The sequence below is a fragment of the Rhamphochromis longiceps genome, linkage group LG19 (assembly GCF_057381845.1).
Source record: "Rhamphochromis longiceps isolate RC_006_pf linkage group LG19, R_longiceps_female_GT1.1, whole genome shotgun sequence".
Classification (NCBI taxonomy): Eukaryota; Metazoa; Chordata; class Actinopteri; order Cichliformes; family Cichlidae; genus Rhamphochromis; species Rhamphochromis longiceps.
Genome location: NC_140575.1, coordinates 29,141,173 through 29,168,150, shown reverse-complemented (window position 1 = coordinate 29,168,150; position 26,978 = coordinate 29,141,173). Strand labels below are relative to the sequence as shown.

Here is a 26,978-nt window from a genome sequence, read left to right as displayed (position 1 = left end):
TGTCTTTGTAAAGTGAATCAGGTCTTTCTGCCACAATAATCTCCATCATAGTAGCTCCCACATAGTGACATCTATGAAGCCTGCAGGTGTACAAATAAGTGAATATTTCCTTAGTGACTGTAATCATCAAAGACTTTCTTTCTTTCTTTTTTGTAAATCATTTTAATTTTTAAGTCATCCCAATAAATTTTGCACTGGCCTTTTTTAGGGGTAGGGGGAATATATTTCTCATTTAATATTCCAATATGATAAAATCACAGCTTTTAAAACCCAGTTTTACCACTGCTTTCTCCAAACTCACCCTACAGCTGCAGGTAGGCCATCAGGTGAGCCAATCACAAGCCCGGCAAGGGCAATTGACAGTAAGACCCCGCCTCCCGTCCACCTGTAATCCAATCCGCGTCCTTGTCACAGGTAAAACCGGCCTTAATTTCTAAGCATTGCCCCAAAAAGCGAGAAAAGCCGACAAAACCCGTTCTCTCAGGAGGGGACACCTTGTTTGTTGCCGTGGCCCTTATCCAGTGTTAGCAGCGGAGTTTTCCAGGGTGGTAAAGAAGACGGATCGGATTTTCAGTACCAACTAGAAAGTCCAGTTCGACCGACCGAGATGTCACAGGAGCATGACAAGTAAGTTGTCCTGACTCCTCTGTTAGCCCGCACAACGAGCATGTTGACACTATAAGCTTGTAATACTGACTTTAATTGCTTTTGTGGATTTTCTGATTATTTTTGCAATTTATTTTTTTTAAACAAATACATTCATTGCACTGACGGATTTTTCAAAAGCCGAGGTCACACTGTGACCTGCAGCTGCAGCCTTCTGTATTTTTCTCAAAATCGTGTCCTGATGTTCGTGTCGCATATAAGCATGAGCCTATTCTACGATCATTATAGCTCCTTTTAAAAGGGTAAGTGTGCTCTGTTACAGCGGGTTGCCAAGCGGGGAGTTGGTGTAGTCTCATAGTTTCCCATGGTGTTGTAACTCCGCTCGTTTCACCTGTCATGTTCGAGCCTGTACAGGTGTACCTCCACCTGTCGTGCGAGCTGGAGGCGACTGTTGGAATAAGAGCCGTCCCGGAGTAGAGATGGGCGGTTGTTTGATTTTGCCTTAAGCTTTAACTGTTATGTGGATAGTAGAAATGATGTTTGCTCAGGAATAGGCACAAGTCTCCGGCAGCAAGGTGTCAGCCAAGGAAAACTGCCTCTGCACAGGTGTAAAAGAGATTTAATGGAAGATAGAGCTTAAAATAATAAATAATAAAAATAAATCAGTGTTTTTCAGATATATAAATGTTTAGTTTGAGATATATTCTGTATTCTGTGTGTGGGGGGGTTTGAGGGCAGTGACAAGGAGACATTTGAGGGGAGTGAAATCGTACACCTGCTAGGCGTTGGCCCCACGACTAACATAGACAAGCGAGCACAGGGCTATCTGAGGTTTTCATGGATTTTACTCTACACTGCTGTGTGTGTTTTGTTTTGTTTTTTTAATTTAAAATGAGGGATTAAAGCTCTTTTCTCTAAATGTCCAAAAAAGTAGTGTTATTTTTTTTTTTTACTGCTCCTGTACATTAAAGTGACAGAAGTCTGGACTCATGCTGCCTTACTCACTTTATTTCTTGACATCTCAGTGTAATTTTTGCCTGATCAGCAATCAGACTCTTCAGCGCTTTGGGGTCCTTAGGGACTAGTAAAGCGCTATATAAATACAGGCCATTTACCATTTACCATTGTTTTAGTAAATAATGGCTTATATTGCCTTACCTTAGATATATTTTTTTATAGCCAACACATAATGGATTATATCAGGTTGCGTTTAGATATAGGGTTACTAATTATCACTTTCTCTGACCACTGGGAGACAAAAAAGTTGTATTTGTTGTAGATACTCAACATGGAAACTGATCCAGTCCGTTCACACTTTATAATAATTACTTTGTTGGATGTGGTTGCAGGATGGCTGAAGAGGGGATATATGCGGTTTCCGAAGTTTGTGGATGAAACTTTAATAACAAGAGCTCCATTAATGACTTTACTCTGACTGGGGCTTAACGCGTCTCAGCAAACAGAAGCTGTGTAAACATTAAAATTTACTGTAAACAGGTGACTTCAGTGCAAACGTCGCAGGCTCATCATCAGCCGTTTCGTACACGCAGAGGCGTTTTTGTTTTACCTTAAATGTAATGCACCCAGGTTCAAATAGCTTAAGGTTGCACACTGTGCACAGCATACCAAGGCGATGTTGAATTTTGAAGAGGAAGAGAAGGAGCGCGAGGCAGGCGGCGACTGAGCGTTAAAATCTCATGATTATTTGTCACAAACAAGTTCGTTTGCAAGCACAGCGCAGGAATGCAGCCGGGTCAGATGCGTCACATGCGGGCGGCTTCTCAACCAATGAGTGATCCCCGAACTAGAGTCGTTACACTGGACGATCCTGTAGAGCATCTTTTTCTCGATACACCTTCTGCCTCTGTGGTTCAGCGGCAGAGATTTGTTGCACAATCCTCGAAAAGCCTGACCAACTGGTCCTGCAGATAAAAAAAAAACATCTACATGGGTGATCTCTCGCTCTTATAACCTGTTTGTCTGTTTTGAGCGACACTGAGATTTCAGGTCCCGGTCTGGAGAGCTTATGTGGAGTTAGTGTGGAAAATAAGTCCATAACAGGAGATGAATCCCTTCTAGTATGGACGGCTCTTCCCTTTTGCTGCGCACATCCATGGCTTTTATTTCATGTCATTAACTGCTTTGTATGCGGTAACTAAAGCACACACTCTCCCCCTTTTAGCAGTAAACGTGCGGTCCTGGTTCTCCAGAACGAGCCGGGTTATGGCGGCCAGCGTCGCTCTTTCACCACAGAGGATGAAGCCTGGAAATCTTTTCTGGAGAACCCGCTGACAGCTGCCACCAAGGCGATGATGAGCATAAATGGAGACGAGGATAGTGCCGCAGCTCTGGGTCTGCTCTACGACTACTATAAGGTATCAGGAAAAGCTCAGCAGGACTAGTTTCTCCCCTCCTTCTATGAGGAGTAGTGCAAAATCACATACTGGAGGAATAGTTGCCAGGTTCTTGCAAACTTTCCCTCTGTGATCCTCACCCTTAGTGACATCTGATCATTAAGTAACATCTGTGAGACAGAGTCTACATTATGTCATGTAACTGATCTAACTATGAGTACAAACAGCAGGATGACCCAGTCTGGTAGATGTGATGTGGTCAGACGCTGAGCGGCTGTGTTTACTCTCATATACAGGTGCCCAGGGAAAAGAGAACAATACACCAGCCCAAGACAGACACACTGGTCTCTGATGTGGATCCCAACAAAAGGTAAGCGGCAGTCCTCTCCGCGTACCACCTCCCCCTTTAAAAATAAAAGCACAGCAGAGGGCAACAGCAGAAAACAAGAGAGCGATTCAAGCTCTTGTGATATGATTTTTAAATTCTATTTAAAAACTGTATGCACATTTATTCTCAGGAGTGTACCTGTTTTCTCCAGAGCAGCAAGGAAAAATGATTATTGACATTAGGATTTCTTTTGCTGCTTTAGTCAGGCGTACTAAAATAGCTGCTCCGAGTGTCATAGAAGACAACTTTAAATTCTCAAAAAAGGAAGGAAAATGTCCGGTGTACAAATTCCTTTGTGTTATCAATGGGTCGTTAATCAGTTCTCAGGCATGGCAACACCAAAGGTGAAACCCAGGACTGAGAAAAGGGAGAAGCAGAAAAACATATCATATAAATAACCCATTGTTTCAAGGTTTATCAAAGCAATGATGTATTGTATTGGAGATCTAAAATTTATGTGCACTTCTACTTCGTCACAGGCACCAGATCCAGGCCGGACACTCCATAGTCCAACTCCAGGAAGCCAGTATGGAAAACAGGATCCCGGTGCTCAAGCCTCCCTTCAATATTCTTCAGCTGGGCCCAGACAAGAGAGCCCACTTTTCTTCACCAGGTCTGCTCTGATTCAGCAACACAAACAGAAAAAAACAGAAAAATTTAGAAACCTGATGATCAGTTAACTGTTTTGGGTTTTTTTGCTTTGTTTTGTTTGTTCAGATACTACTGTCACAGTTTCCATTGCCACCGTGCCAAACCAGACTATCAAGACAGAGGTGCCCACTCACGGCTTCTCGGTGACTGTGCCAAACAACTGCAGCGAAACGGAGAGCCACGTGGGCGTCTTTGACCGCCAGCTCACCCACAACGCGGTCCATTTCAGCCCTGGCACCCAGGCTCGTACGCCCCCTGACTCCACCTTTCCCGAGAGCTTTAAGGATGGTTCCCAGGAAGTGAGTGTTTCGATGCCCCCCCCCGTCAAAACCCTGCCAATGCTCTCCCAGCACCCCCTCCACCCCACCTCCTCCTTCTCCTTCGCGTTCCTCTCCTCTCCCCTCTCAGATCTCTCCCATCAGACAATAGGATATTCACCCGATCCCATGGAGCCGGCGGTGGGCTCAACCTTCCCTGGTTTTATTTGAACATGCCAAAATAGTGGCCAGTGTGTTATTATGCCATTGTCTCACCAACACAATAAAGTGCTGTACTTTTCTCCTACAATAGCCAAAGCCCTTTCTCTCTCCTCTTTCTCTTTTTAACCTGGAGGGGAATTACCTCAGAAAAGCCAACAAAACCCCTGTACAGGAGGGGGTGGAGGTGGCCGCAGAGCCATTTTTTTTAAACAAAAACCAAAATGAAGGGGAATAAAAAACACCAAAACAAACTGTTATACCTGATGAGAGAAAGCCTAGCCTAATAAATGACTAGAATGAAACACAGTGTTCATCTAGTTGCTTACACAGTTTGCTAGTTGAAGAAAATCATCTAAAATTTATGCAAAGCAGCTGTTGTATTTCCTGTTCCCATGCTTTGCTTGATTCTGTTTTCCTTTTTTGCGCTTCAGGTGTTTTCCCTCCCAGGAGATCTCCAGTTTCGGATGACCTCCATGACGCCCGAGGACTACACTCAGTTTGACACCGTGCCGGGGTAAGTCGCCCTGCCGCCGGCCCACCGTCCAACTTCCACACCGCCATTCAGCTTTTGACACGGCACAGCAGAATGGCTTCATTCATCTCAGTCACAGGGGAGACACCAGACTCCCGTCTGTGTGTCTCACAAGTGTCTGCACATATTTAAAGCCCGCTAGGTGTTACTCTGCTGTTTCATTCGTCTCCTCGGATTTGTTTACAGAAGGGATTTTTTTTAAACGCAGCGTGCTGTTGTTTATGGTATTCACTAGATTTGACCCTTATTTTTGTGTGTCTCAGGAATAATTTTGAGTACACTCTCGAGGCATCCAAATCTCTGCGTCAGAAGACAGGTGACGGGACAATGACGTACCTCAACAAGGGCCAGTTTTACCCCATCACCCTCAGGGAGATTGACAACAAAGGCCTGCAGCAACCCATCACCAAAGTCAGGGTAAGAAAGAGCACTTAAAAAACCAGGAAATGACATATAATTCATTTCAGATCAATTCAGTTTTATTCATATAAAAATGACAACTACATTTGTCTCAAGTCCCTTATATTGTAAAGTAAAGACCCTACAAAATACAGAGAAACCCAAAGGACTTGGCGACAGTGGGAAGGAAAAACTCAGTTTTAACAGGAAGAAACCTCAGTGTGGGGCAACCATCTGTCATGACCGGTTGGGGATGAAGGGAGGAAGACAGGAGAAAGTGTATTGCAAAATCTGATTATTGACAGTCATATTAAGGTATCACTGTGCTTTATTTTTTTTCCTCAGAGCGTGGTGATGGTTGTGTTTGGAGAGGAGAAGTGCAGAGACGACCAGCTAAAACACTGGAAATACTGGCACTCCAGACAGCACACGGCTAAACAGAGGTGCCTCGACATCGGTAAGTTCTGAAAAACGATGTTTTCATAATAAACCACATCGTGAAATAAAACAAACCAAACCGACCAGTTTGAGTGCGGAGACATAGCGGACACGCTAATCCTCATCTGTCTGCAAACTCAAGCAGCTGTTTGTAGGCACAGCTTAGCAGGAAAAGGTGTGTTCTTTGATTGTGACAGCTCATTTTGCTTTTGATGGATTACTGTTAGTCTGTAACTTTCATAAATCTCAGCATATGTTGAAGTTACCTTACCTTTCTTACTTTTTCCGGTTTGTTTTTTATCATTTATTTAGATTTATTTAAATGGGCTAATTTCTTTTTTACTCGGCATAAAGCAGTTAATATGCTTTCAATACATCATTTATTAATAACCAACATCTGTTGCTCCAGCTGACTACAAGGAGAGCTTCAACACCATCGGCAACATTGAGGAGATTTCATATAACGCCATTTCCTTCACCTGGGACACAAACGAGGAGGCCAAAGTAAGTCAGTGGACTTAACGCATCCACACCCACATCCACACCTTCACAGGTACACGGCTGCCTGACACCCCCACTGACATCTCTGACACGGTTGTTTCTTGAACCAAGTCCAAACATGACAGTTCACTGTTTGCACTTCAGTGTTCCTGTCAAAACAAGAACAGTGTTTGGTTCTCAGGATCACCGGTGATCCGAGGCTTCCGCGTACTTCCTGGTCTTGAACGTTTAAATATGAGGCTTGACCTTTTAACAACAACAAACTTAGACACCTAAAAATAGTCCTCCTTTTCTTTTTGTTTGTTAAGGCCCCGTGCCTGAATGACAGTGTCAGGTGCCGAGTCCCCTTTATGGGTGATCGTCATCCCCTTTGCTCACTTTGATCCCCCCAAAAACAGTTGTTAAATATAATTAGTGGTTTTAAAAAAGAAGAGTGAGGATGCGGTCATGTCGCAGTCACTCCTCTCCTGTGTGGTTACTCAGGTTGTGTAAAAACACAGAGGTGTAGGTGTGTGTGTGAGTGTGTGTGAAAGAGAGAGGTATTCCTACACTCTGTTCTTATATTCTTGACTGGTCCAACCTGCCTGTCACCCTTATTGTGATGTCGCATGTTTAGGTATTTTTGGACATGAGAAACAAAGAGTGCAGGAATGAGGAAACTCATTGGGAAGGGAGGTGACCAGATGGAACAGTTGTCAAACAAAATCCGTCAGAAAGGAGGAGCTCCTGTCCTCGTCTCCACTCATGATTGTTTATTTCTTTGTTCCCAACCCTCGTGCTGCCCTGTGGCTCTGCTCTGCTCTCGGCCTGAGATGGAAGACTACTGACAAGGTGGCAAACAGACAAAGAGACAACACGGCGCTGCCGCTCATCACCGGCGTACTTTTCTTTAGGCTACACTTTGGATAAATAAAGTCACATGAACAGACCTTCCTAAGCACACACACACTTATACACACACTCACGCTTGCATACCAGGATGTGGGTCTAACTGTCTCATGACTTGTGGCATGCATTCATAGGATGTTCATCCTTGTGTGTTTTTGTTACTTCACCATTTGTATAACCGCCCAGCCACATTGTTTGAGCATCTCATCAGCGAGGTGTTTGGTTACAGATGAAGGTGTTTGGCGTGTGTGTCTTTGGATGGATGTCTGAGAGGATCAGTTTGGGTTTCTGACCTTGGGAAGTGAGGTCAATTTACATGCTGATGGGATTTCAGGATATAATTAGGAGTTTAATCATTTGGTTGTGTTAGTTAAACTTGGTGTGTGTTAAGGTGAGAAGTCCGTTAGAGGAAGTACCTGTATGTGTGTGGTTTGCCCTTGGGCTGAATGCATAGCAGTATATGTGCATATATCAAAGTGTACTGTATATGTAACCCTTATATAGTCCTGTGATGATGGAGGTAATAAAGGTTATAAGATGAGGAACAAAGGCAAAAGTTATGTAAGGCTTTACTATATCAAATCAAGGTTGCAAATCATATTGTTTTAGTATATTTACATCAAAACAGCACCAACATCCAAACTGTCTGCATGTGTGTGGTTGTTATTGATTGAAACAGCTCAAAAAAGGAAGAAAGAGTATTAGATCATCCACAGTAACATGCTCTATGGAAAAGCTTGTGACGCTGCATCAGTTCTCTTTAAAAGTACTTTTGTTATCAAGTCGAGTTTATCGATTTATTAAGTGCAGTTTTATCATATGATTTCCATGACTTCCATTACTCGTAATACTAAACTGGTTACATTTTAAATACTATAAGACATTATATTGAATGATTTGGATTCAAAGTAACACCTGGTATTCCTTTAGTGTGTGTGAATTTTTAAATTAATTATTAATTATTGTCCCCAATTAGGTTTTATGGATATAAAATGATGTATAAAATGTTTCTGCTCCAAACAGACTTTTTCCTTAACATTTAAAATATAGTTGTTGACCATTAAGGACCATTAAAGACTGTTAAATGTCTTCATTTGTGGAATACACCAAATGAACGACAAAGGCTATATTTATTTGTACACTGCTTAACAAATTAATTAAATCAATTCAAACTAAAATCTATCAAATTCACTGAACATAGTTCAGGTGGTTATAGCCAAATTTCAACACTGGACTTCTCTGAGAAGTCAGAAATAACTCGAGCATAATAATGACTTACTTTACTATTGTTCTGCTCTTTTGTAAAACAGCAAATTATATATATAGACAAGAAAACGCACACGTGTGGCAGAAACCTTACATTTGGTGGTGATCTAATAAATTTGTTAAGCACTTTCCCCTTGAGACTTTTCTATGTGGTATTTTTAAACCTGTCTTGATTGTGTGTTGTGTTAACACAGTTAGAGTGTGTTTTCAAAGCAAATAACCAGGACAAAGGAAAGTAAAATGAGCATGTAATTACTAAAGCCCACCAAAAGAGGCCAGCAAAAGACACTGAAAGCATGTGAGGCCTGACTATGAGATACCTGCTGCATCAAGGCCTTCCTGAAAGTTAAACGTCATCGCATTGGCTTCATGATTAAGAAGCAGTTTCTACTTTAATAAACAAACTTTTAAGTTTAAAGTTGTACATTAGTCTGCTTCGGTCCTCAACTTTCTTCCTCTCTCCTCCCCTCACAGATCTTCATCTCCGTCAACTGTCTGAGCACAGACTTCTCCTCTCAGAAAGGGGTGAAGGGTCTTCCCCTGAATCTGCAGATCGACACTTACAGTTACAACAACCGCAGCAACAAGCCCATCCACCGTGCCTACTGCCAGATCAAAGTCTTCTGTGACAAAGGCGCCGAGAGGAAGATCCGAGATGAGGAGAGGAAACAGTCCCGCAGGAAAGGGAAAGCTGTCGACCTAAACTCTGGGCTGGCTTGTAAGTTGCTCTTAAGTTTTAGGATAATCAGCTACAACATATCATTACTAAAATGACCAGAGGCTTCCACAGTACGATCAATTTTCATTTCAAGTTGCCCTGACACGTGTATTTGTTAAAATGATTTCCTGTATGTAGATGAAAACATCCCCTTAGTGTGTTTACCCCCTGCAGCTGTAGTTCCTCTGAGCTCTGCAGCATGTTTCAGCTTGCTTCAGCTAAACATTTTTATTTTGAAGACCTACGCTACAACTTCACTATAACTACACTCTAATACTGGAAACCAGAATAGAGCAAAGACAAGAGTAAATGTGGTCCTCATGTGTCCAGGAGGTTTTCCTCTGCATTTGCTGGATAACTTTCAGCAAACATGTATTCAATCAAACCTTGTTTCACTCATGTCGTGTTATGTTTGACTTCATCCTACTGCATGAATATTAAATTGCTTCCTGCTGTCTTCCCCTCAAAGTTGCAGACATGAAAGTACCAATGCTCCAGAAACGTAACGATGTGACCATCTTTAAGATGATGACTGATCTCGAGACCCAGCCTGTCCTCTTCATTCCCGACATTCACTTCTCCACCTTCCAACGTCATGTGAGTGCCGATCAAAGCCGCAAAACTTTTTTTTTTTTTTTAGGCCACCACTGAAAACTGTATGTTTCCTGCCATTCCCAAAGCACGAACGTGTCTGTTGCAACATTCATAGCATCTTAGGTGGTCCATAAACAGTTTGTTTTTCAGCTTCCGCCCACTCGGCTGCCAGCTGAGTTGAGGTGACCTGCCTGCTTGCTAGTTGGCAAGAACAGAGAGTTCTGGTTTTGAGCTTTGATACAAGTCCTACATACTGATGGCTAGGTTTCAAACTGGTTACTCACACCATGATTCATTTACCAGTGACTCAAAACAAACCGGCATACAACCACCTTGATTTATGTGTTCATATGCTCAGAGCAAAAAATAGTCTTGGTGCACAGGGAGAGAGGAGTGCAGTTTTCCTGTCGGTTTGTGGAAACATGTTGCAGAGGATGAGGAGAGATATAGGAGTTTACCTGAACTCTGCAGGTTATCTGGCTTTTTTATGAGTTTTAAACGGAAGGAGCGCCTCTTCTTTAGAACTGGACTCTGAGCTCTGCCACAGTGAACACGTCACATGGCACTTTCAAGATGAGCACGCCACACGGCGAAGCATGCACACCTGACGTGCTCACATGAGTTTACCGGGCAAAGGATACTGTTTTTGAGAAATTCCACTAGGTGTGAGCTTTGACTGCCCCCTGTTGGTAAATGATGCAAGTAGGACACCAACACCCCCCCACCCCCTCCCCCTTCTCTCATGCATGTGACGTTTACATTAATACCAGGAAAGCAGAGGAAGAGACAGGAGGTTGGTTATTTTTGGGGATGCCATTGACATTGAACCTGACCGAACTCTCTGCAGCCTCGCTATCAGTTTTTGATAACCAACGGGTTTGCTGATGTTACTCTCAGAATAGAAAATCTATTCACAGCAATGCCTGTAATCGATACAGTCAAAGGGCGAAAGGCTAGAAAAACAACAGCCTTCCAGGAATTACAAAAAAAAAAGAGTTGGATCATTTTAAATCAGAGGATCTGCTTTTTTACTTTGTTTCATATGATAAAAAAACTCTAATATTTATTAAGAGCCTGCAATCTGAAGGCATTAAGTTGATGTGTTTGAGACTAAATGGACAAGTTCTACTTTATTCTCACATTTTGCAGTCAAATTTATTCAATCGGGTGATAGATAAATAATGACACTAATCGATATTTGGTATTTAACACGAGCGCTAACAAGATAAAAAAGGAGTGCAGTTGCGTGAGCCACAAGATACCAGTGAGTCCTGTCAGTCCACCCGACCTGCACTTCACCGTCCACAGCTGTACAGACTGGTTTATGTTGACCAGTTCCAATTCTCAGTGATAAAGGAAGAATAAATGGGGCAACACAGGAAACTATTTGGACTCGGCTGTTGACTTTACCTTTGGCCTAGTTGACTGATTTAGCCACTACCATGAAGAGTTACGTGAAAAGTTACAACTGCAGGAAATTGGTTAAAAACGTTTTTGGATATATTTTAACAAATCATCATAAATATTTGATAACAATTAACTATAATGCAAATAAAATGTATTGTGAGATGCTGTATGTAGTTTGTAACCTTTATGTTGCATTTGAGTGAAATTCTTATTTTTCTCTGTTTTGCAGCCCTTCTCCACAGATGATGGAGAAGACAGGTGAGTTCACTTCACATTTGCTTCATGGTAGCTTTGAATTGCCGTGACCTTTGACACTTCCCGGTAAAATGCATACAGGGTTGCGGTTTCTAGGAAATGTACGTGAGCTTTTTTGTCTGTGCTCGTGCTTTATGGCCTGTCAGCCGGTTGTTGAGACCATTTAAGCAGCTGTTTGTGTGCGTGTGTGTTTCAACCACAGCTTGGGCATGAAGAGATTACCCTTCAGTGACGATGAGTTCGGTTCACCCCAAAACAAGCTGCCGAGAGTGGAGGAAGCAAAGAAAGGTACTACGTGTGTTTGCTGCTGTAGTGCAATGTCCACACTGCTCATGTTCTAATCAGCAGCCTTTGAGTGATGCTCCCCTGTGCGGCTGCGTGTGCGTGCGTGTCCGTCTGTGTTTGCTGTGGTCAGCGCCTGTAGCTCCACACATACATACACACAAACACACACACACACACTCTCCCTCGCTCTCGCTCTCTCTCTGGGCCATGTGATAATTCCAAGTCTTCCAACATATACACGTGCCCCAGCCCTCCACTGACCCAACGAAATACCACAGATCACTGCGTGCATGCAGACATCTATGCAAACAAGCATTTGCCCTTCACCACCTATCCCATTCATAGACACTACAATTTTCAATACATTACAAATCTGTAAATGCATGTTTTGAAATATTTTGTAGCTTAGGGAGGAATGTTTTAAACATTCAGGCCTGCTTCAAAGTGCTTCTGCACAAATACACCTCTCGTACCTTCACAAAGCCACACTCGACCTTGTTAAATACATTCTTGCGGAATGATGTTAACCACAGAGAGGGGAGGAAGGAGTCACCGATTGCATGTTTTTTCAAAATAATTTCATCAATAACTGGACACTTTTTTTCTCTTCTGTGGTCTTTAAACATGCTGCTTCATTTCAAGGGGACACAAGGCAGAAAAGTGGAAGTAACTACATTTAGAAGGTGCTGTAACACTGCAAGTGGTACAAACCCTTCTGTACTGGCTTACTGTTGTGGCAAGGTTTACTACCTTTCCACAGCAGTCATGTTTTTCCTTGTTGTAAAACTGTAAGCTTTGGGGACTTGTTGACGTCTCAGTGACGTAGAGAGTAGTCAGTCAGCTCCTGTGCAGGCTCCTCAAACTGAAATCTGTCATTATGTTTGGCTACTTCAGTGTAAATGTGTAAATCTGGCTTGTGTCATCATAAAAGCATCTCTCAGTTTCCCCTGTCTTGTTTGTTTTTAGTCCACATAAAGAAGTAGATAAATTAGCCACATACTCAGATTACAGCAGCAAACTGTATTATTTTTTAATTGTCTTAAAAATCTGTTGGAACCAGATCTAGTGTAGTATCAGTGAACCTTCTAGGAGCGCTCTATCTGAGATCTCTGCATGTTCTTCTGCAGTCTAGCAAAGAGATGGCTTGCAGTGTTATATATAGTATAGCTGCAAATGTATTAATGGCTCAAGGCATATGTGTACATATATGCATGCAGCTTCACCACTCTGAAAGTCCTTTGGAGATGTGGTAAAACCTCAAATCCTCAAACCCACACAAATGTACCAAAGCATCAGTAAAGCAGTCTGGTCTGACGCAGATAAACCCTTTTATGACTGCCGCTGACATTTGTCTGAGGTTGAATTTGTGTTTGTGTTCAGTCCATGAGCGTGCATGCTTTTCTTTGACGCCTGCTTGCCTCCTCTCTCTTTTTTCACCACACAGTCCTGCTGTACGTGCGCAAGGAAACAGACGAGGTGTTTGATGCCCTCATGCTGAAGAATCCCACGCTGAAAGGCCTGGTGGAAGCTGTAAGTTGTCCTCAGTTCACCGAACTAGCTATGGATTGTACTAAAGAACAGTTTCTTGCATCATCTAAGCTTTGCTGAGCCACTAACACAGGAATCGTGCAAAGTAGTGATTGGGGAAAAAATAAAAATGTGTTTTTTAGAATTGCACAGGGGACAAAAGGTGTTAATGGAGGGGAGGGTTAGGGGAAAAGATTTAGAAAAGACATGGAACGTGGAAATGTCCTGGGAAAAAAGTGGAATGGGTACTTCAGGGGTCATCAAGTTTAAAAAGATGAAAAAGAGTGTGAAGGTCATGGATATTAGTAATAGAGTACTTATGTGGAGTGGGTGAGATAACAGGTAGTAGAGGTGTTCTGTATTTCTCTTAACACAAATTTGTGTTTGTTTTGTTTTTTCCAACCAGATTTCGGAGAAGTATGAACTGCCTTATGATAAGGTTGGAAAGGTCTACAAGAAGTGCAAGAAAGGGTGAGTGTATACATGTTTATCACATTTCCACACTATGTTTGAAACTTTGTGAAGGAGGAAATCTGTTATCCATGAACAAATGAATACAAAATTCATAAAGTGTATTTCTATATTTCTTGGTGCTTTACTGAACTGTTTCACCTGCAGATGAAATAGATCATTTAGTTATAACCAATCATATTTTTCCATTGTATTTCTAGACTAATGATTGGTTTTTCCCCTTTACATCAAATTATTTTATATATATTATATCATATAAATTATAACAAAATATATTTATATTATAATAATATATATAATTTAGTGCTGTCAGCGTTAATCTTGTTAAAATGACGTTAACGCCACAACCGCACTAATGCAGTAAATCTCTGTCAGCGAGTTAGCGCGGATCGCCCCGTGCATTGGGCTGCACGGCGTCAACACGTTACTGCGGTTAGCTCGTTAATGTGTTGACGCCGTGCAGCACGGGGCGATCCACGCTAACTCGCATTAACGTCATTTTAACAATATTAATGCTGACAGCACTATTATAATTAAATCACAACAGGTTCTCCTCACACATAAAGTAACGGTAAACTTGGGGATTAATTGACCAATCAGCAATTAGCACATGCAGATGAGGTAATCACGACCTGGGAGGAAATACGCACATGCCTTACAAGAATTACACTTATATAATGGGAGAAAGTGTTTATGCTAAGCTAACCAGCTGGTGGCTCTGGCATGGTTAGTCCTGCACGCACCCAAACTTAATGCTTTCTAATATGCCCCTTTCCAGCTCCGTGTCTTTATTCTTGAACTCCATTAGAGTAGCTTTGCATGAGTCACAGTTCAAAATAAGTGTATTTATTGTATACTGGGCCATTATGTGAAGCAAAAAATCAGTCTTTTCACCTCCCTTAAAAAACAGCTGTCTTCTCTTTGAAAGAAAGTAGGTGGGAGGGGTTACTAAGCCTAAATGACCATATTAAGTATTTCCCCTGTCACTGATGTCATACAGAGCTAAGAGTAGAAAAAGCTGTCTGAAATGATTTGTTTGGATCATATTGAAGCCCATGTTTTTGGCTCATATGGATTATTTGTGGATACACTGACGTATTTAAAACTTTGGCTATGATTCATATGAATATGTACCACTGCAAAATTACATATATGTCACAATAATTCATAATATTAAAAAAACATTTTAAAATATTTCACTTCAACACACTATTTTGTCATTTTGACAGCATTCTAGTCCACATGGATGACAACATCATCAAACACTACTCCAACGAAGACACCTTCCAGATCTCCATGGAGGAGTTGGGCGGCTTGTACAAACTCACCCTCACTGAAATCTGATTGGAGATGTGATAGATTACCCTGAAAAGAGGGGCTGAGGACAAATGGAGCCGTCAAGTTTACAATTCTGGCTATGCAGTGATTATGGACCTGTCATTCATGTTGTCTGCGTGTTGTATTAGCGTTCAACAGATGTTTTTTTGTTTGTTTGTTTCCTTTTTTTAAAAGCCATAGCTCTTAACGGATACTGGTTAGAGATGTAAGTTATACATTTTGATCATTATAAAGCTGTTTGTTTGTGCATAAGAATTAACAAGTGAGGACATATTTGACACTGACATGACACTTTTGCATTTAGTGAGAATATGAGCTGAGCCTCAAATGTCAGTGCCTGCTTTTGTATATTTTGCTCAGGCTTGCAGAGCAGTTGAAGTGCTGCTATACCTCATGCTATACAAAGCAGCAGAGTTCATTCATTCATCAGAAGAAAGAGATTATCTTTCCCATTCTAAAGCCACAGCGCTGATGATCTGCAAAGTTTAGCGCCCAGAAATTCGTAGTAAAATGCCCTTGAATTGTTGATGAAGCTCCAGAGGTTCAGTGTATTAATACTAAACAAAACGTGGCAGTATTTAGTGTGTAAAACCATCATATAATTTGGTAGAATATTGTAAATGTATTTTTTTTTTAGCCTAGAAGATTTTTTTTAGGTGCCATTAAAAAATGCTTTCTCAGATCAATTTAAATAATGGTCTCCTCTGTAAGTATTAAATGGTCACTAAATATGTTGATAATATTGCAAAAACAGAACTACCCTTTTCCTCTAGAGTAGATTCACAAATGCTGTAAAAATAGGTCAATTAATATCTAGCACAGTCTGTAATGGCTGTCCTGGAAGTGCAATATGATGATTCAGAAAACAAATCTCATCAATTGCCATAACATACACTATAGAAATCATGTTGTTGTTTTTTTATTTGTACATAGCAAAAAGAAAAAAGGGATCTAAATGATCTCTCTTTTGTATCTCAGTACTTATTGTGTATATATTTATTAAGAGAATGGATGTGGGTCATTGTTTTTTAACCATATATAGATTTCTATTTCATCATAATATAATGTTGTTGTTTTTTTCTTTTTATATGAAGTTATTCAAAAATTACACGTTCAGGAACACAAAGTTAACATCTTTTTGTTGTTTTTGTTCCCTAATAAAAGCTCTGCTGTAGCTGCTGTTTTGGTTGTGTAAGACTTTTTTTCTTTCTTCTAATAAGATGTTTTTTATTAAATATCAGATATGATGGTGGTTGATCTGTTGGGCTGTGGCAGAGATTAACTGTCGGTCCACAGGAGCAGATGTCTGGGCATCAACTCCAACCCTGCAGACAGGAAGTGGGCATGACAGGATAGCCTGGTGCAGAGAAGCTTCTCTGTCGGAAACCTGGCCACAAATTTCCACATACAGTAGCTGGCATGCTTTGATTGCGCTAGGTCCTGAAATTTGATACATTAATGCTACAATTAACATTTAAATTACTCATTTTTGTAAAAATGTAGAAAAACACAGTACCCACGCTTTAAAAATAAAGTTTACCACCCAGAGCGGTGTACTACGAAGCAATTATAATGACTTAATGAGCTATATCAAACCTGATCGGAGGCAGGTTATCCTTCATGTTTCGGTTTAAAATCATTTGGAAACATTACATTTCACTGATTCATTTTCACCGATTCTTTTATTTCAAACATGTTTTAAGTGTAAGTGAGAATATGTTTTATATGTGCAACTTGTCAAGTTGTAAATTACTAAAATCACTGAATTAAGTACAAAGTGTGCATCACAGAATTGTGCATGTATTAACTTGGTGATTTAGAAAGTGTAAAAATGCAGAATTGTAAGATGGCAAAAGACGTACCCTTAGGCCCCCTCCTCAATTCAGAGATGGTCTTTTCCTTTTCATGTAAATTGCCTCCTTGACTCCGCGCTCAAACCAGCATTCCTCCCTGTCCAGGATGTGTACATCAGCCATTCCCCAACTCTCTGTGAATGGTAGTCATGGCCATTAATCAGTGGTCTTTGATCAATGATCTTTGATCAGTGGTTGTTAATCAATGATCATGAGAATTTGCATATTGATGACCTCCCAGCCCATTGTTCCCTCAGTGGTGCTAGTTTCATTCATTATGCAAATGTACTGTTTATAAGATTGGGGAAACCTGCAGTCAGCTGAGACTGAAGAAGTCACTTGGATGAGTAACGAATCGTTTCTCCCACTAAAAAACGCTACATCCAGATGAACAGAATCAACCTTTGTGGGCAGGTAATCTAAGCTTTGCACCATTTCCACTTTCCCACGCTGCCAAGCCAATTGTGACATCACGGGTCTAGTCCAGTGAGCATTCTGCTGGCCTTCTTCAGGCCAGCTTTGACTTTAAAACTTTAAATCTCCCTGCACAGCTGTCATTCTTCCTTGCACTCGACTTCATGCAGCCCACCTTTTCTCCATCACTGCCTCTCTTCACTCCATTCAAGCCTCCATCTTCATCTACACCATCAGCGTCTAGACTCTGGGAGGGTCCTGCTCTAAACCCTATCACCACTATGATGGGCCGTTGGGGTCTAACCGCCAAATACCTCAAACTGAATTCTTTACATCAATAAATCATGTTCATTTCCTTCTAATGAGTTCTCCTTATTGAAATATATCACTTTTCAAGACTAAGATCACAAAATGCTCCTCCAGAAAATAACAGAGTATTTTTTTAAAAATGGGGAAAAAAGAGTTAACTAAACACAAGTCTAAAAAAAATTGTTTTTAGTCGTTTCTTGATAAAGACCACTGAGTCCATAGACCTCAAGCTGCCTTGGTCAGATTAATGGCAGTTTTTTTGTTTTGGTACTTTTGCATTTGCTTCATTTTCCAGCCCTGGAGGTTGTTTTACTGAATCTTGCCAGGCAAGCAAGTTGTCTGGCCCACCCAAACCAACCAAAACCAAACAGGAATATTTTTCTTTTTCTTCAGCCAATAAAAAAAAACATCACAGAAAACAGAAATACCCTTTCTAACTGGGCGAACAGCCTACAGCTTGCTATAACAGCATTAATTATAACTGCATTTATAATCAGCTGCACAGCTTTTGGAGAACGTCTTTCTCTCTATCCTGTTATCAATAGATGCAGATGTTGATTCCTGCTGTTCCTGTCTGTGGAGACAATCTTACAGCTTCTATCGGTGTGTTTTGGAGCAAATTAATGTTCTTAATATTAGTTCAATAAGGAAAGATCATAAGAAGGAGCTGAACATGATTTATTGATATACAGAATTTATTATCTAGTGATTAAGCTTGGATGGTCCATCACTACTGAATAGACACCCAGCATTAATAGAATTTAGGGCAAACAACCCCCTCACCCCGCTCCCCAGAGTCTAGAAGCTGGTGGTGGAGAAGATAACATGGAGGCTTGGATGGAGTGATTTGGGTAAGGCGGAGATGGAGAGGAGGCAAGTTGCACGAAGGAATCTGCAAGAGAGAATGAGAGATTAGCAGTGTGATTTAGGTTGAGAGTGAAGGCTGATTGGCTTAAAGAAGGAGGTCAGAAAGATGATTGGACTAGAGCCATGATGTCAGCATTGAGTTTTATAGTGTGGGAAAGTTATGTAAAGAATAGCCAAACACCTGGGAAAGCAGACAGACCAGTGAATGCAGGTCATGCTTATTGAACTTAGTTGCTTAGTCTGTCTATTTTTATTAGTGGTCATGTACAAAAGCAGACATTTCAGCATCTAAACAGGGATCCAAAACAAAAACCTGCAAATTAGTAGCTACCTGCTCTAACCTCCAGTTTTGTCTCACCAAAGTTACCCACCTGGCCCTGCTTACAGCTGTCAGTAAGTAGGTAGACTCATGCAGTACTACCATTTGTGGCTACAGAAGCAATCTGATCCCTTTAAACATATGATCATAAAAGAGGGGGCTCTCTTATGGTTCAGTTGTGCAGTTATAAAGAGGAGAAAGCACTCAGTTAGAATTTAACCAACCAGCCTCGCCAGTGTTGCCATGTTGCCATGTTGCCATGTTGCCACACTGCGATGCCTTCAAGTGTCTTCCACCATCTGTTGTCTTTTACTTTCTCATTCTGCAGGAGAATAGATTAGAAAAAAACTCTACTATTACACATGATGAAACTTTTTTATGGCTGTGGAAGCCCGATATAAATAAACTTGAATTATTTGCTTACTGAATAAAACTGTTTGTTATTATGTTTTTGTATTCTAAAATGTTGAATATGCAAATGATCTCATTAAAATGCCCTGAAAGCTACTTTCAACTGTTCCCTTATTCACAGGAAGTCACCACAGCAGGTAGCTCCACATGTTTGATTTATCCGATTTTTTTATTTTTATTTTTTACAGCAGATGCTCTTTCTGACACAAACCCAAAGGGATTTTTGTCTCCTCCTGGGAGAAAAAAAAGTGTAAACCACCACATTATGAAGCCACAATGAGATTTTTATTCTTATTGAAATGCACTAATTTGCATAAATGATGGTGGATATATCCTGTAAAGACAAATAAAAATGTGTGTTTTGGACATTTTCTTTCAACTAGTTTGAGTTAGCATAACGTCTTGCATTAAACCCACTGCTGGTGTCATGAAGGAACTTCTGTTGTAAGTATGGATGACTGATCAGGAAAGTGGTTCCTGATCACAACTCTTCTCTTATATGATTTAAAGAAATTGATTTAAATTGAAATTAGTAAGTTAAGCGTTGGCACTGGATTTCAAAATTTCTATAGTTACATACGGCATTGTTACAACAGCAGATAACAACAGGTTATTAAATGTAGCCGAAAAAGACAACTAAAGTGACTGCGTAAACAAAGTGTAAAGTACAACAAGCAGTTCAGGGTTAAAATGAAGGGTTTAAAGTACTGCTGTATAGAGTTGTAAACAGATATTGCATAGGAAAGCTGAGTCATCTCTAGTGAAGTGTGCGGATGAAGAGGAGGTTTCAGAAGACCCTTCTCTCCCTGCTGCATGAACATTGTCCGTGTCCGCTCCTGATGAGTTCATTGCATTTTTAACACCATCCTTTTCCTTTTAATACCCAACAGACCACAGCTTAGTAAATGTAATTACAACAGACTTAGAAAATATTCTTAGGTACAAAGAGTTGCTAACACTTATAGTGAAGAACCAAAGCGAGCTTGCGCTGGCTGTTCCTGCAGAGATCCTCGGAGTTCCCGCTACAGTACAGAAACTGTACTACAGGAACTCAAGTGCTTTACTGAAGAGCAGTTTTAATATATTTGCACCGTTTTCTTCTTAATTTACTACTACTCTATAGTACATTTGTTATACTTTATACTATTTTCTACTTCTACTTTACTATAGTTTATACTCCATGTCATTTTTTAAAAGTTCTGATTACATATATAGATATAATATAGATATAAATCTACTAATAATATTAGAATACAACTGTTTTCAGGTTTAAGGCTGAACATTGACATGAATAACCAAAAGCCCCAAATTACTCTACGGGAACTGGAGAGGCACACTACAAAGAGGGAGGACACAAGAAAGGGCAAAGGGAGACTCGGACAATATATACACAAGGTAATGAGGTGAGGGGAAAACAGGTGGGAAACACAGTGGGAATAAATCTGGAATAATCAGACCAGGGGAAGTCAAATGAAATATAAAACACATGAGACCAAAAACCAAACACAGAGACACAGAGACAAGGATTCAAACATACAAACTACACAGCAAATCCAGCATGTCCAAATTAACACTGTCGGATTTGATTTCAACACTATTAAAGTGTCTATATGGGTCCACACCAGAGAGTGTTAATTTAACTCTTTTTGGAGAGTTGGTACGTTAACTCTGATTTAGTGTTAAACACCAAATCTGTCTGGAGTTGATAATTTAACACTTGGTGTTAAGAGTTTATATATTAACTCTCAAAGAGTATTTTAGTTTAACTACGTAAGAGTTATCTTCTAATTCATTCTAAAAAGCGGGAATTTTACTGTTCTGAACTTCTAGAAATTTCTTTTGGAAATAAACATTTACTAAAAAGATGCAATGGTTTTTGAAAAACATTTATTCTGAACTGTGCACCACAATTTCAAAACATTTTCTGAAAGATGTAACAGTATACATGTTCTCACTTTCATTAGAATTTTGTTTATCAAAAGGTCTGACATAGGTGAGCTGGTAAATGCAAATAACAGCATTCTCATCACTTATTTCTTCAATACAATATGCATGTCCTTCATTCATCCCTTTGTGGAACTTCAACGCACTTCTGCTCTCCCCCATATTCCATCTTCACAAGCATATCCTGTGTGGAGATTGAATAAAAATTAGTTGACACTAATTAACGGCACAAATAATCCAGTAAACAATTGCAGCACAGTAAAAAAAAAAGGAATCCTCTTTGAGCCATTACTTGTGTAAAGTATTTTCCCAAAAGACAAGGACACAGGCAACAGGTAATACTGAACTAAATGTAAAACCTCAACCTTTTTCATTTTTACCTAAACCGTGTGCACAAAACTCTGGAGGGATCTAAATTCTAACGTAGAACCCAGTCAGGACGTCTGCTACTGCTGTTTGCTCGTTTTTTTTTTATGGGCGATCGTTTTCAGGCTTCAAGCAGCACCATTATACCAACATTTCACATTCTAGACATTGTTTTAGGTGTATTTGACCAAACGTTTGACTGAAAATTCACATGCAAGCTTTTTTCAAGGCTGTGGTATTTGCCCGCAAACAATACCTTTCAGCTAGCTAAAACAGAATATTATGCTATCAGCGAGCAACATGGCTAATGCCTTTCACACAGCTTTGTCTCAACTCCAAAGAGCCACAGAAGTAAAAGCTAATAACAATTGAAACAATCTTTGAAAAAATGACTTACCAAGCATGGCAAACAACTCAAATATGTAGAGCAAAATGTTCTGAAACGGCTTCACTTCAGCTTCGATTGGAGCCGTGCTGGGGGCGGAGTCTGTGAATTTACTCTGTTGGTGTCATAGCCCCTCTAGGAGTTCAGAGTTAAGAGGTCAAGAGTTAATGTTTCCATTGTAACACCTCCAGATTTGACAGAGAAACACTCATTTTTAACACTCGATTTTAACTACTATCATTTTACACCTCAGAGTTACATTAAAAGAATGTGACTCTGCTTAGAGTAAAATTAACTCTACTTTTGCAAGGAGACTATTAACACCAAAAAATTTAACACTTTTGAATTTGCTGTGTAGGCACAGAAAGACAACCAGTAAAATAATAGTAGAAGCACAAACAGGAACTAATAAACCCAAATTCATCTATAATCAAGCAAAGAAACTTAAAAACACCAGGGAATATGAAATTGCATCACTAAAAGAAGACTATAAATATTACATAATCCCTTCATTCTGGAGTCTTCTGTTATAATACAGCTGGTGGCCATCCATCTGAATGGATGATAGAGGGCCCGGTCTGGCTCTTATCGGTCTGTTTACCTCTAATAAAACCCTTTGAATGGACTGATAGGATCCAAAGTGGGTGTCCCTTCTCAAAACCAGCAGAACTCATAAACCCACAAAATTCAAAATTCAGTCAATAACCCAGGTGCAGTGATAAATGGATGCTTTATTACTAAAAGGAAAGATGCCCAGTAGTGGAAATCTAATTAAAATTATCTCCTGCTGCAGTGTTAAAGTCATACATACATTAATGAATTATGATCCAGTGATACAGTCTAATGTTTAATATTGTGAAAAAGACTACTCTGCACAAAACCATTTTTACAGTTACCTAAGTAGGATTATGATTTTTTCCTTAAGGTTCCAAATAATTTCACCGCACCACAAAGCAATGCATTTAAGGCCTGTGCAGTTGTGATACTGTTCTTTTGTTCTTTACGGTTTATTATTGCCTGTGGAAATTGTGTACATCACTGGCCATCTCTTCATATCCGCAGAATTTCCCATTGGTTGGCTTTTATCTATAAATCTTTGCTTTGGCTGGTTCCTTCTTATCTGTGTGTTTCTTTGTGTAAAAGCCACAACCAATATAGCCTACGCTATCACAACAGCATACAAATCTCAGAAATGGTTACAATGGGGGAGTTTAAGTCCATTTTAAAGGAGTGAGAGAATAGCCTTTTTGGTCAGTGCGATTGCCGCACACTTTTATCGCACATTATTCACTTATTTATGTTCACTTGTCTGTATGGAATATTGTGTTTGTTTTTTACTTGTTATATTGTTATGTGTTGTATTTGTTGTAACTTGTGGTGCCCTCATAGCCAGGTCTTGGGGTTGCTCATGAGCCTGAAAATGTGCTAGTTGTTTTTTATTAATTCTTTTTTGATGCTGTATTTCTTTTAATGCCCCTGAGTTTCATCGAATGCCCAGAATTAGAAAGACAATTGGCTGGAGTCCATATCTTAAAAACACAGAGAGCACATAGGATAGTGAGGTTCAACAGAGCACACACTGAGTAGACCTGAGCTGTTTTCAGACTTACAATGGAGCACAGAAATAGTTTGTAATGTAACTAATGTAGGTGTTAGAAAGTGGGGATGATGAATAGAGCAGCACAGAGAACCAAGTGGCCCGACAGCCGCACAGAACAAAATTCAAAGTGTAATATTTAATAACAACATGGAGCCCACATCATTAGATCGTCTCCTCTAGGAAAGCTCCTCCAGGGAGCCCTCAAACCTGCCTCCTGTTCCTCATGTTGCCAGGACAACAGACAGCAAGCTTGCAGCACACAAGTCAGTCTCTCATAGCAACAGATTGTCTTCAGAATCCCATTCTGACCAATCAGGAGTCGGCTGCTGGATGAGAACTCCCTGTTGTTGCTCCACTCTTATGTGTAGGAGGAGAGGGGGAGGAGTCACATGGTGTGAGGTACATAAAACATCCTTCACTGCAGACTACTACAGGTCATCTGTGGCTGGAAATAAACACCAAAAAATTTCATCAGGAGCAGGAAATAAAATTGGTTTTTCCTCTTTTTCCAATAAAGTTGAGAGCGATTGCATACCAACTGTGATTATTAAGATGAAGAGTTCAGTCGTATTTCAGTGCTTTTGCTTTGTTTTGTTTTTGTTTTTTACATTCATGCACACTCAAAGGATTCTTTCAGTGAAGTTCCTTTAGAACTAGTAATTGTGCCAGTAATTGACACAATAACTGGTCATTGTAAAAATTATTAGAACAATTTATTAGACCTCTTCAATTGAAATGATATATTTAATACTAAAAATATAATAATTGTTGTTATCCATGAGCTTTCAAATGTATTGCTTTACAAAAAAGCAGAAAAAATAATGATTTGGCTTTTTTAATTAAAATGCCAAATTAAATGTATTTACTTGCATTCCTGAACAGAAACAAAATGTTTTAGTGGTTGAATGTTCTACATGATTCATTTCTCACTTCTCAAAAATGTACAGTTGCTCAAATCTGTGTACAAAAACCTGAATTTTGTTCAATGAATTCAGTAGGATTTATTTTTAAATATATTTTTGACAGATTTCTAAAATATTTGTTTTCTTGTTTTTATGACGTGTGGTCTAATGTATCTGTTAAGCACTATACAGCTGCTTCTTAGCCGCTTATCCTGTTCAGGGTTGTGGGGGCAGGGGGGCTGGAGCCTTCCCCAGCTGTCATAGGGCAAAAGGTGGTGTACACCCTAAACAGGTCAGAGTCCATTGGAAGGCCCATTCAAAATAATATTTAAGCTAAAAAAAAACATACATTTACGGACTAAATAGCGACTCTAAAATATACAAAAACACACTTTAATAATTTTTTCTAAAGGAAACATCCATTCTGTCTTTTGCTTTGTTTTTCAATACACGTTTTTCTCATAACTTTGCAAATCTCAACTTCAAATATAATAAAGTAAAATAGTGTCTTTATGTCAGTGTGTAATTCATCATTTTCAACACATACTGCAAATGTTCCTTATCAGCCATGTAGTTATGTATTGTGTCCTTTCACCCAGATGCCAGTTTGTAGTTATGGTGAAAAGGAGCAACTGCTGGACAGTGTTTCGCTGAGCCCACAAAGCACTCTGAGTGGTTTAATATTAGCATTAGCGTGTGTGACTATCAGGAAACCGTGCAAGTGTTGCCAAGGGTTGCAACATTCGAGCTGCAACAATGATCTGCAAACAACAATGTAGCTCTGCAAAGGACAGCAAGAACTACAAACTGGTTGTGCATGTCTTCTTTAACTGGGAGGTAAACAATCTTGCCACATATTTGCAGGCTTCACTTTGAATTCAGGTCCATAAAAATGAATTGAGATCGTGCTAAGTTTGTTTATAGTGAAGTTATGAATGCGCACACCCTCATATTTTAGCAAACAGATGAATAAATTTGGATTAATGTGAGTGATATTTATGATATTTTACATTTTTAGACAAGAAACCCTTCTCTGTGGATGGGTGTCAAAGTTCAGAGGCTCTTAGTGAAATGTGGCCCCTGGTGATATATTTAACCTCACTGGGGCAACTCCCCCATTTCCTGACTCCGGTCCAGGAGTTGCTGAGGTGGGGGGGTTGGACAGGGGAGTTGTGCATGCAGAGGCCCAGATAGGGCCAGCATAACCTTTCCTCCAGATTCCCTTAAGTAAGATGAAGTGAACTGGCCCACAAACAGGCTGCTGTCGTAAGACCCGGCTGCTTGTCATGCCTGCATGCTAACTGGTTTTCTTAGCAGCTCCTCCCTCTTCCCCTCTCTTCTCTCTAACAGCTGGCAATGAAACTGCATTACCGCAGCTCCAAAGCCCTCAATGCTCCCTGAGGTCATGCTTATGTGAGTCATACCGAGACCAGGCCCTCCTTAGCAGCCATGCGCTGCCAAGGCTGAGCCGACACACCTGCTACTCCCCTCCCTGCTGCAAGCAAGCAGCACCTTAACAGTTAGGTAAACTGTGTTCAGATTCTTATTGTATAAGCACCAATGACTAGAAATAAAATATAAAATACAATGGTAATCATAACAATCACAGTGGACCTGCTATTCCCTTCAAAGTTTGTGATTATACTAAAAATAAAAACAACAACAAGAAAATGCTTTTAAAGCACTGATTTTTTACTTTTTTTCATATTGTGGTTTCCAGAAGTTTGTTAGAAGTTCTGACACATTTTTCCCCCTTTTGTCCAAATACAGTTGGTGATGATGTAACTAACAGCACATGTAGGTCAGGACCAGTTTGGTTTCTCTTACATGTAGATGTGCTCATACAAATGGTCAGACAATAGGACACAGGAAAAACATGCAGCACACACTTACATAAAGCTTTCAGAACATATTTAGAGTCAGAAGCACAATGCATAACACAGAAAGCCCTTTGCCCTACATACAGGACAAATAAGCATGTACTGCCCTGTGGAGACTTGAATTATTTTAAGCCATAGCATGTCTTCATATGTATGAAGATGTTCAATAAAAATAAAATACCCAATAAGACAAAAGAAGGCTCGAGGATTATGACAAAAAAAACAAAACAGGAAAACATGACTGACAGTGAATTGGTGTGTTTTCCTGGATGGCCTAGTTTACAGTGGAGGGGGAAAAACTGAAACATGGGAGTGATACATTATTTCTGGCAACAAAGTTAAAGATCGCAACAACAAGCTTTAGGAAACTTGGCTGAGTATCATTGTGTTATAAAACGTGAATTTGATACGTAATCAATTGCTTAACAGCTGCAAGAAAACGACATAAACACCTTGAAAAACAGCAGAACAAAACAAAACACACGAGCGCGGGAGACAGAACCCCGCGTTTCGGCAGGCAGTCGTGTTGCATTCAAGGTATTGTGGGAAAAGCTGGTAAAAATGACTTCGCTACCTTTCTCAGATAGACCCATTTCCATAAATTCAGTCAAATCAGCTGAGTATAAAGCAC

The 26,978-nt window shown here is 40.1% G+C and overlaps 1 protein-coding gene and 1 long non-coding RNA gene across 5 annotated transcripts; one reads left to right on the top strand and one right to left on the bottom strand.

The window, feature by feature from the left end:
- The first annotated feature begins 455 nt into the window (after window positions 1–455).
- grhl1 (grainyhead-like transcription factor 1) lies at window positions 456–16,278 on the top strand. Of its 4 annotated transcripts, none has more exons than XM_085391465.1 (16): window positions 456–627; window positions 2,792–2,981; window positions 3,257–3,330; window positions 3,828–3,961; window positions 4,066–4,298; window positions 4,910–4,992; window positions 5,274–5,427; window positions 5,755–5,866; window positions 6,257–6,351; window positions 8,977–9,220; window positions 9,690–9,817; window positions 11,451–11,479; window positions 11,679–11,764; window positions 13,206–13,291; window positions 13,695–13,759; window positions 14,989–16,278. In XM_085391465.1, the coding sequence occupies exons 1-16, from the start codon at window positions 608–610 to the stop codon at window positions 15,101–15,103; spliced, it is 1,848 nt and encodes a 615-aa protein (XP_085247591.1). In that variant the 5' UTR covers window positions 456–607; the 3' UTR covers window positions 15,104–16,278. The 4 variants fall into 4 exon arrangements, with proteins under 4 accessions (XP_085247591.1, XP_085247590.1, XP_085247593.1 ...); XM_085391464.1 differs by having other exon boundaries at window positions 2,789–2,981; XM_085391467.1 differs by lacking the exon at window positions 456–627 and adding an exon at window positions 634–908.
- A 4,862-nt stretch (window positions 16,279–21,140) lies between these two features.
- On the bottom strand, window positions 21,141–22,310 carry LOC146647010 (uncharacterized). The gene is made up of 2 exons (XR_014908876.1): window positions 21,978–22,310; window positions 21,141–21,398 (listed from the first exon to the last, which is right to left on the bottom strand). It is a non-coding gene; the product is annotated as an uncharacterized LOC146647010 (long non-coding RNA).
- Between the last annotated feature and the right edge of the window lie 4,668 nt (window positions 22,311–26,978).